The sequence below is a fragment of the Salvelinus fontinalis genome, chromosome 15 (assembly GCF_029448725.1).
Source record: "Salvelinus fontinalis isolate EN_2023a chromosome 15, ASM2944872v1, whole genome shotgun sequence".
NCBI classification, from domain to species: domain Eukaryota; kingdom Metazoa; phylum Chordata; class Actinopteri; order Salmoniformes; family Salmonidae; genus Salvelinus; species Salvelinus fontinalis.
Window position 1 is genome coordinate 34,735,857 of NC_074679.1, and position 11,652 is coordinate 34,747,508.

The following is an 11,652-nucleotide window of genomic DNA, read 5'->3' on the forward strand; positions in this document are numbered from 1 at the left end:
TTACAAACAGTAACCAGCCAAGTAGAACAGTTACACAAGTCAGAAATAGAGATAAAATTAATCCCTTACTTTTGATGATCTTCATATGGTTGCACTCAGCAGACATTCATTTACTCAATAAATGTTCCTTTTGTTCGATAAAGTCTCTTTATATCCAAAAACCTCCGTTTTGTTCGCACGTTTTCTTCAGTAATCCACATGGCTCAAACTCAGTCAAAACAGGAAGACAAGAAAAATCAAAATTGTATCCGTAAAGTTCATAGAAACATGTCAAACGATGTTCATATTCAATCATCAGGTTGTTTTTAGCCTAAGTAATCGATAATATTTCAACCGGACAATAACGTCGTCAATTTAAAAGGTAAACAAGAAACGCACTCTCTCCGTCTCGCGCATGAAAAAGCTCTGTGACACTTTAGGGTCCACTCATTCAGACTGCTCTTACTTCCTAATTTTTCAGGATACAAGCCTGGAACAATTTCTAAAGACTGTTTACATCTAGTGGAAGGAATAGATACTGCAATTTGAGTCCTAAGTCAATGGATACTGTAATGGCATTGAATAGAAAACTACAAAACCAACAAAAAAAACTACTTCCTGAACGGATTTTTCTCAGGTTTTTGCCTGCCAAATCAGTTCTGTTATACTCACAGACACTATTTTAACAGTTTTGGAAACTTTAGAGTTTTCTATTGTTTTCTATCCAAATCTACCAGTTATATGCATATCATATCTTCTGGGCCCGAGAAGCAGGCAGTTTAATTTGGGCATGCATTTCATCCAAAATTCCGAATGCTGCCACCTACCCTAGAGAAGTTAATTCACAACCAAAAACCTATGAATTGAAAATCTGAGAATAGTCATATTTTACACCCAAATGAAGGTACCCATAACAATCATTTCTGATGAAGAAACATACATGTGAAAACTGTGTGTATATGGTGTTTTTAAACTCTTCAAATGTAGCCTACTAGCTACAGGGTTATATTCTGTTCATGGTGGACATCATAGATAACATGTTGCTGATATGATATTCCGGTAACTTTCAATACATTCCATGGTTTTCCCAAAATCCCAGTTTGGAGGGTTCCTGGAATTGGGAAGGAATAAGCAGGAAATCCAGAATCCTCCAACCAGGATTTCTGGAAAACCAGGGAATTTATTGAAAGTTCCTGGAATTTTGCGACCCTATCCCTGACTCTATTTCAAACTCACTTGGACGACCAAACGTTGCTGTATTGTTTCCAGCAGGATGATGGCTTGGAACAGCTCTAGCAATGCATTATGGTCGATACAACACAGGGTCCCACCTGATGACCGTAGTCTTTAGATTATGTTATCTATAAAAGATTACCATATTATAAAGTGTTTATCTGTGGACTGCTCCCTACTGGTATATCCTCTAATAATTCATATACCGTAATCTTATGTCCTGCATTTATAACCATAAAACCCCAATTTGATGAAATTCTGTACAGGATATGAGATTCAGAGGGCTAGGTTGGGAGAATAGGGAGATCCCTCAGGAGAAATACAAACTGAAGCGTTTCATTGGTGGATAATTTGGTGTGATGAATAGGTCAGTTTCTCCAGTAAACAATGTATTTCTCTGTCTCTGTCTCTGTCTCTCCAAACAGGTGGATCAGTGAGATGCCAGTCACACAACCTCGCCTGGTAATACAGGACTAAATCCAGTCCTATAGTACACCTAGGATGTGTCTCAAATGGCATCCTACTCCCTATACAGTGCATAATATACGGTAGATCAGGGCTATTCAACTCTTACCCTACCAGGTCCGGAGTTTTCTGTTCTACCTGATAATTAATTGCACCCACCTGATGTCCCAGGTCTAAATCAGTCCCTGATTAGAGGGGAACAATGAAAAAATCTGTGTAATTGGCTTTGAGGTCCAGAGTTGAGTTTGAGGGCAGTAGATGGTACATTATACAGGAAATCATATATATTTTACATTTTTATATATATATTTATTTTCCGATAAATGAACTGTGAAAATAGGACAACCCCGCTGCATTTGAGTAACCTATAATGCATGTTTTTAAGTTATTCTCATCACACATGTTCTGATTCTGCTGTGCTCTGCAGGAAACGGGTAAACGTAAATTGATAATATTGCCTCTTCTACCCATTTCTGTTATTTCAATCAACACATATGTTTCTTCACACCTGTAAAATGATTGCAGCAGAATTGCTTTTATAAATAAAATTGCATTATCATAATAAAAGCCTATGCCACTTGAGAGAAAGACAAACATCTTAGATCTCCATGGTATCACTATGCATTCCATTATTATTTTAATTTGACATGGGAAAGGGAAAATATGGAGAGAGAAATCCAAAGACGGAGAGGGGGAGAGGGAAAGACCGATTGAGGGAGAGAGATTGGGAGATGAGTGAGAGACGAAAAGAGGGAAATGAGGGGAGAGAGACAAAGAAAGGCAGAGAGCGAGAAGATGAGAGATTATTGAAGTTGTTTTACAGAATGGAGAGTTGTGATTGAGCTGATAAAGGAAGTAATAATAACCATTAATAAAATTAGAATAGTAAAAGGTCAGACTCCATATCTGGAGAAGGTCATTGAGAAAAGCTGTATTAAACCTCTCTAGTCTCACTGATGAGCCTCTATTGACACACACACACACACACACACACAGGCTCTCATACTGACGCACCACAATTAGAGCTGAGAGCAAGCATTCTGCAGCTTTTTTCCCTTTTACAGAGACCGAGCCAAATATCATCCTCCAATTAAGGAGATATGATTTAAAAACAGCATTCCTCCTATCCAACTGACTGCTGTAACAGTACAGCACATGCAGTAGCTCCAGTACACCCTTTACCTTAGATGGTCTATAGTACCTAGCAGAGTGCTTTTTGTTGGTTTCAAGTTGTATTGTTGAGTACACAAGTACAGTGAAATGTCTTTCTTGCAAGCTCTTTCCCAACAATGCAGTAATCAATATCAGTAGTAAAAATATTATACTTAAGCAATAAGGCAGGAGGGTATATGGCACAGTATATGGCCAATATACCACGGCTAAAGGCTGTTCTTATGCACTACGCAATGTACAGTGCCTGGATACAGCCATTAGCTGTGGTATAATGGCCATATACCACAAAACCCTGAGGTGCCTTATTGCTATTATAAACTGGTTACCAATGTAATTAAAACAGTAAAATAATGTTTTTGGTCATACACGTGGTATATGGTTTGCTATACCACGGCTTTCAGCCAATCAGCATTCAGGACTCAAACCACCCAGTTTATAATATAAAATAAGTAAAGTAGAACAAAAACACATTAGAAATTGATGCAAGAACACGAGAAAGTAAGTAAGCTACAGTATACAGGGTCAGTGCCAGTACCATTTACGATGTTTAGGGATACTGGATTGGTAGGGGTAAGTTGATTAGGCATCAGGACATATGATAAACAGAGTAGCAGCAGTGTATATGATGATTGTGTGTGAGTAGAGTCAGTATGAACGTATGTGCGTGTTATGGGTGTGTGAGCAAAATAAGTGTGTAAGTGTCTGTGTTGGAGTGTCAGTGTGTATGAGTGAGTGTGTATAGTCCTGTGAGTGTGCATAGAGTCAGTGCAAAAATTTCAATAAAATAAAAGGGTCAATGCAGATAGTTTGTTGCCATTTTGTTAGCTATTTAGCAGTCTTATGGCTTGGGAATGGAAGTTGTTCAGGAGCCTTTTGGTGTCAGACTTGGTGCTCCGGCACCGCTTGCCATGCGTAAGCAGAGAAAACTATGGCTTGTGTAGCTGGAGTCTTTAACAATTTTCCGGGCGTTCCTTCCACACCGCCTGATATGAAGGTCCTGGATGGCAGGGAGCTCAGCCACACCACCCCCTGTTGCTCCATGCGATCAAGGGCGGTGCAGTTACCATACCAAGCGCTGATGCAGCCAGTCAAGATATTCTCAATGGTGTAGCTGTAGAAGTTTTTAAGAATTTGAGGGCCCATGCCAAATCTTTTTAACCTGAGGGGGTCCCAACTGTATGTGTGTGTGGACCATTTTAAGTCCTTACCTACTGGGCACAAACTAGTTGAATCAATGTTGTTTCCACGTCCTTTCATTGAAATTACATTGAACCAAAGATGTTGAATTGACGTTTGTGCCCAGTGGGTAGTAATTTGGACACCGAGGAACTTGAAGCTCTCGACCCGCTCCACTTCGGCCTCGTCGATGTGTTGTCTCTTTATAGCTATGGTATGACAATGTTTTAATTTCCTGTCACATGCCTTCTAGAGCAGGGAGCCCTTTCATCTCTTGAGAAACTATTTCCAAATCAACTGCAGTATAATGTACATATTGAATTACTAAAGGGATTTTGTTGTTAACGCTACAGATGATCTATGCATTTTAACATCAATATACAGCCGTATCCCTGCACTTGTTTTATTGACAATATAATTAGATAAGTAGAGTATTATGTAGTTTATCAGTACATCAGCAGGCCCATTCCTCATTTGTCATTCACTGTGTTCTAGGTCTAACCAGACCTTATCACGGAGGTAGTTATGGTACCAGAAAACAACGAAAACAATTCAAGCATGTATTTTGAGAACAGGAAACGCTGAGCGTCAGCGGCAGTACATTTAGTTGCTAGGCTCTTAATGCTCTCTTAGTGCTGCTCTTTTCTAGAAATGAGTTTGACAGCAGTCAACAAAGGAATAACTCCTTCCTAAGATGCTTTTTTCCCCATCACTTACCTGAACACAAAAGATCAGCTAGCCCTGTAAAGGCAATGGCCCATGATATTTGTAAACCGAACAACCCCAAGGTTTTTATTTGAACTTCACATTCTTTTTTGTTGGAAGCACTTTTGTTGGAAGCACAAAAACATGTCATAATTGACATCTCCTGCTGCAACGCCAGCCAGTCAACATTACTGTGCTTGATGCAGTAAAAAGCTAGCCTAGGGGTACTTGATATTGTCCAATCCTTGCTGAGCCAGTGAGGGGTCTTGTTTGGTCTTTGCCCGTTGTTTCTCCCTCTTACTCTGTAACGTTAATGGTCCACACTCTCAGACACACACACACCACACACAGGGAGCTGTGGCTTTGCCAAATCCACACCACTTGGAAGCAGTGTGAATACAGAACAGTGAGACTGCTGCATATGGACACCACGTATAGTACACAGACACTCCAGCCAGGTCGCTCAAGATCCACTGCAAAATTCGACGTCTGTTCAGGTAAGCAGGACATCGGAAGATTACTTCAAAACCTGCCCCTACGGGCAATGGTGAGCACTATTACCATCAAGCCGTGAGCTCTGGCACTGAGGGTTGTGTGTTCAATCCTGGTGCTAGAATTAATGCCTAAACTTAACAGTGCAATTGCATTGTTTTAACACTAACCCAAACCATAACCCCCTAGAGTCAACTGACGTGTGCGTTAATCTAAGTAACATAAAAGAATCCACATCCAAATCCATCAGTTTACACTATCTGTTTTTTGCTTTGGATGTGTCTCGATCCACCACATCCGACGATGTCCCGTGGATCAACAGTAACAGCGGAGAGAGCCCGTCAAAGAGATCATAATGCCACAGTGTGTGTGGGTGAGTGCGTGTCGAGACCCCCACCCCATTCACAGCTTAGACTTGTATTAACCCTTAATTCAGAATGTAACCCTTAACCCTTAATTCAGCCTAAACTTAATTTAACTTTGAAATTTGACATTTATGGACAAACGTCAGATTCTTCAGTGAGACTGTGAGAACTTGTTGCACACACAGAAATGTGTATGCTCAAATATTTTAAGAGATGACCTTACACTACAGCAACAGTCACGTGGAAGCTTGAAGTCAATTAATAACAAGGATGTTTACTAAGGGGATTTTTTTGGTTCATCTCAGCTCTCATGTAGCCCTGTTATGAGGGATGCTCCGGTGGCTCAACAGTAACGCCGGAGAGAGAGCTCGTCAGGGAGCTCATAATAACACAGTGTGTGTATGTGTGTGTGTGTGTGTGTGTGGAGACCTCATTACACCTCGGCAGACTAGAAGACTGACTGCAGAATGTTTTCTGGCCCTTGAGCCCCGAGGAACAGATAAACAGATGATAGTCCAAGATAATGAGTAATAGAAGATGTCACTAATGGCCCTATCGTTATAGATCCTCCAGTCTGTGTTTAAAAAAATAATCCAATCTCACAGATTATTTCTCCCAGCAATATCTGCTCATCTGTACAGAAGGAATCGTTATTTCCAATTGGCTCTTCTTATTACCTACTGAGATCAATACATACCAGTCCAGTAGCATGGTCGAATGGTCAGTGAGTTTCCCTCCACCAGTTACTCCCTGACTCAATGGTGCCGGCCCTAAAGACACCCTATTCCATAGAGTGCCCACAGGGCTCTGTTCAAAAGTAGTGCTCTATTTAGGGAATAGGGTGCCATTTGGGACACATGCAGTGTGTTAATTAATGACTCTGATGCTGACCAATGCAGTTGGAAAGAGTCTTGAGGAAATTGAAAATAACTTACTCTTAGCTTGGCTAAAAATGTTTGTTGTGTTGCAGGTTAAGTGTGTGTATAGTGATCATAAAGCACAGGTTTGTCTGAGTAACTGCACCATCACTCACCTCTTTGTCATTCTTACACTCCAGTGCTAAAGCTATAAAGTGTGGTCCGTGAACGGTGCTATTTCACCCAAATATAATCAGATGATATTGAGGTGATATTGTTCAACGTACTCACCGTACTGTAACACGTTAATTACGTTTGTGTGTGTGTGGGTATATGCATGTGTGAGAAAGGGAGAGTGAGAGAGAAAGAGATGGACAGATTCCCTCAACATCAACCATCCCATGTGACATGCGATCATTCTTTGGCATGATGTTCCTCAGCCGTCTGTCAGGAAGAGACTAAATGAGAGCAGACATGCCTGTGGAACTCTTACTGACGTGTAGTCTGACATGTGTTCTCAAACAGACTGGGGCCCAAAGGCTGCTCTCTACTTTCAAAATCCCAATCTGATGCCTCCCTCCTCACAGAAGCCACGTTTAAACCTGGGGCTAACATAAGTCCTTTGTCCTGATCTTATCCATATTCGGATTGTGCCCACATTGCAGCCATTACACCAACACGTGGTAGTAAAATGTGTCTCTTATCTGTCCACCGTGTCTGCATTGTGGCCAGATATCCTGCTCCCTCTGTATGCAAATTATTTGACAGATTATTTACAAATAATATTTATTTATGTATTTATTTTAAGACACATATGATGCCGTAAGTCAATGGTGTCACCTCTCACTGTCCAGATCCGTCTACACATCACAATGCGTCTTTTAATCATCTACATCTGTATAAGAACTTGGGCACAATCAGAATGTGGACAAGATCAGGACGAAGGATGCATGTTAGAACAAAGTACACACGGAACTAAACACAGCAACTCCTGCTATAGTCAGCCAGTAAAGACAGCTTGTCTTCTTTTCCTGTGGAAGAAGAATCTTTAGAAGAATATAAGAAGTGGTCATCCCTTTAGACAGCCACTCCTTGCCCTGCCCGACCTAACAATAAAATATATTTTTTTTAAAGCAAACTGCTCGTCCTTACAAGAGCTGCTGCATATCTTCTCATCTTCACTGACCTCCCACAACACACATAAACTCAGCAAAAAAATAAACGTCCTCTCACTGTCAACTGCGTTTATTTTCAGCAAACATAACATGTGTAAATATTTGAATGAACATAACAAGATTCAACAACTGAGACATAAACTGAACACGTTCCACAGACATGTGACTAACAGAAAGGGTGAGTTTTTTTCACTCTGGTTGCATACTTCCTGACGGGCCGCCCCCAGATGGTAAGGGTAGGTAACAACACATTCGCCACGCTGATCCTCAGGGGTGCGTGCTCAGTCCCTTCCTGTACCACCTGTTCACTCATGACTGCACGGCCAGGTACGACTCAAACACCATCATTAAGTTTGCCGATGACACAACAGTGGTAGGCCTGATCAACGACGAGACAGCCTATAGGGAAGAGGTCAGAGACCTGACCATGTGGTGCAAGGACAACAACACATCCCTCAACGTGATCAAGACAAAGGAGATGATTGTGGACTACAAGAAAAGGAGAACCGAGATTGCACCCACTCTCATCGACGGGGCTGTAGTGGAACAGGTTGAGAGCTTCAAGTTCCTTGGCGTCCACATCCCCAACAAACTGACATGGTCCAAGCATACCAAGACAGTCGTGAAGAGGGTATGACAAAACCTATTCCCCTCAGGAGACTGAAAAGATTTGGAATGGGTCCTCAGATCCTCAAAAGGTTCTACAGCTGCACCATCGCTGCCTGCTATGGCAACTGCTCGGCCTCCGACCGCAAGTCACTACAGAGGGTAGTTAGTTCCTGCCATCCAGGACCTCTATACCAGGCGGTGTCAGAGGAAGGCCCTAAAAATTGTCTAAGAATACAGCCACCCAAGTCATAGAATGTTCTCTCAGCTACCTCAATGTAAGCGGTACTGGAGCGCCACGTCTAGGTCCAATAGGCTTCTAAACAAGCCATAAGACTCCTGAACATCTAATCAAATGGCTACCACAGACTATTTGCATTGCCCCCCCATCTTTTACGCTGCTGCTACTCTCTGTTATTATCTATACATAGTCACTTTAATAACTCTACCTACATGTACATATTACTTAAATTACCTCGACTAACCGGTTCCCCCGCACATTGACTCTGTACCGGTACCCCCTGTATATAGCCTCGCTATTGTTATTTTACTGCTGCTCTTTAATTATTTATTACTTTTATTTCTTATTTTTGGGGGGTATTTTTATTAAAACTTCATTGTTGGTTAAGGGCTTGTAAGTCAGCATTTCACTGTAAGGTGTACACCTGTTGTATTCGGCGCATGTGACAAATACCATTTTATTTGATTAAGCTAGTATTTTACTGTAAAAGTAGGTACAGAAAAGGGCATTGAAATGGCATTGTATTCCTGGACAAAATATGTTCATGAACAAAATACAAAACATATAATGGTCATTTATAGATATGAAAATTAAGCTGACCTGACAACACACATTCGACTAGCAACCATCAAGCTGGTATTGTCCTGTGACTGAATACTTGGAATTATGTAAATCAAATTCATGTAAATGTCACCACAGAAAAAGGCTTTGTGAATGTCCATGGATAAAATACAAAACATGTCATTATCATTTATAGATATGAGAATGAAACATTGCTCTGTGGTCTTGTTTGTTATCTCATGTATGGGGCTAATGCTAATCATAGGATATATCTGAAAGTGGACATCATTCTGTAATCAGTGGTCACAAGGGGCACCATTGTGTGTGAGTGCTCTCACAGCCAGAAGAGGTGAGTGAGCACAATACATACAATACACAATTCACTGTGATTGCTATATAATTAGGCTTCTTTAATTATTGCACTAAACATAGTTCAAATGGCTCTAATAGCACAACCTTGCCGGTATGATAATTATCTGGTTTGTTAATGCGCCATTAGCCATTATGTGCCCATGCAACCGGCATACACTCCATACCCCACAAGACATGCCACCAGGGGTCTCTTCACAGTCCTCAACTCCAAAATGGCAACGCACAGTATTAAACAGAGCCGTGATCACATGGAACCTTCAAAAAACGGAACGGAGGTGACTGTGAGGGGATACACACAAACACATGCACACACAGGCACACTCTAACACAGAAATGTGTTGGGTGGTGTATTGTTTGTTTTCTTTTTTTGTTGTATTTTTGGTATATCGTTGTACTTAAAACTTGTGTGATGGTCCTTGTCTGTCAGTGTATCAGTGTTTTGTTACTTGTCATGTTTTGTGTTTTTTTGGTGGACCCAAGGAAGAATAGCTGCTGCTTCCACAAAAGCTAATGGGGATCCTTATAAACACTTTTTTTTTAATCCCACCACATTTTACTCAACCCTTCGTGTCTCATGTTAATTCAGGAGCAGTCACTTCTGCAATCAGAGAAAGCAGATTGGATCATTCATTGGACTAGGGTGTTATTGGTGGGTAAAATATAACTCTCGTTCGAGGAGGGTTCTATCTTCCCATGGTTATTCATGTATTTGATTGAACGAGAACTCACGCCATTTTGACCAAAATGGCTATTTTGTAAATTATTAATCTTATGTAGATTTGGAGTGCTCAATAATGTAGGCCTAGCAGTCTGATCTGTCAACACTGCTGCAGTTGACACATGTCGAACCACATGGGGCTGATTCAAACTGAAGGGGATGTTAGACTGTGCTGCTAGGCATTACTCATATACAAGTAGCTCATACGCCACAGCTCCACAACCCTTTGACAACGCATGTGTGTTGCATATATATAGTATATCACATTGACCAGCTATATTTACAGCTACTGCACTATGTAACCATCCATATGTAAATTCCTTGGGCCCTGTTCATGATCTTCTGTTCATCAAATGGAAAATACTAAATAGTTGCATGTGAGCAATGGGCCAGAACAGCACTAAAATAGAGATTTGTCCTCCACAGAAAATGCACCGCACATACTTAGAGAAATATATGCAAAAAATGTAATAATAAATTTGGTACATAGTTTCAATAGATTATTTACCAAAAAGAGAAGGTTATGAGGGCAGGCGCAAATGAGGCAAGGAATTTAATTCCCTAGAGTAGTGTATGTAATATCAATGAAACTTATCAAGGCTCACACAAGGTGATGACATTTGCAATATGATACAAGAGCACTTTTGTGTGACTTGCCATTTGAAAGTTGTATTTTCCCATTAATGTTTTGAAAGTGCTGGCTTTCAGAATCCCTGCATTTAACAAAGGCCAGCGCCCCGTAGCCATCTATACATTTCCTATATATTGCCCCTGAAGAATTAAGTTGAGCAGAGCATCTTATGAAGGCTTTATGACTTTCATGAGGATATCGAGATCCATTTTGTTTATACATCAAGTCTTCTGGTGCATGAAATTGCTTTTTTTCTCGTGTTTCCTTTAACAATAAAACATAATCGCGCCGTGGCCGTACAGTCTGTGAAAATATTGGTCAGGGTGACGAACAAACGTTAGACGAGACCATTAAAGATACGTCAGTGGCACAGAGGGAAATAATAGGAGTGACAAGGACATTACTTCAGGCCCAGTGGCATCAAGCATCACGTGTATGCTGCATTAACTGTAAAGCAGACCTTTCCATGTTGGTCATCAGTGAACACATCCAAGACATCACGTCTAATCCATGACGTCTAATCCATCACGTCTAATCCATTACTTCTAATCCATCACGTCTAATCCATCACGTCTAATCCATTACTTCTAATCCATCACGTCTAATCCATCACGTCTAATCCATCACTTCTAATCCATGACGTCTAATCTATCACGTCTAATCCATGACGTCTAATCTATCACGTCTAATCCATGACGTTTATACTTCTGCACTTCTCTTCTTCTATTCTCATCTCCTTTTCCACCCTACTTTTCATTTATGCTGGATGCACTTGTTTTTCACAGTCAAGTATTGTGTGTGTTTTAATAGAAAAGGCGCAATAAGACATGCTCTCTTACTAACCTCTTAAGTTATATAAATGAGTTTGGGTGAATTTTGGGTCCAGTAGCCAGGAATATTGTT

The 11,652-nt window shown here is 40.7% G+C and overlaps 1 protein-coding gene across 1 annotated transcript in view; it reads left to right on the forward strand.

Moving 5' to 3' along the window:
- zgc:174356 (uncharacterized protein LOC100137120 homolog) overlaps positions 1 to 2,291 on the forward strand; it is a 56,238-nt gene extending 53,947 nt beyond the window's left edge. The window contains exon 7 of the mRNA XM_055863543.1: positions 1,638 to 2,291. Within this exon, the coding sequence (XP_055719518.1) occupies positions 1,638 to 1,689 (52 nt within the window). The 3' untranslated portion in view covers positions 1,690 to 2,291. The remainder of the gene's footprint in view (positions 1 to 1,637) is intronic.
- The last annotated feature ends 9,361 nt before the right edge of the window (positions 2,292 to 11,652 follow it).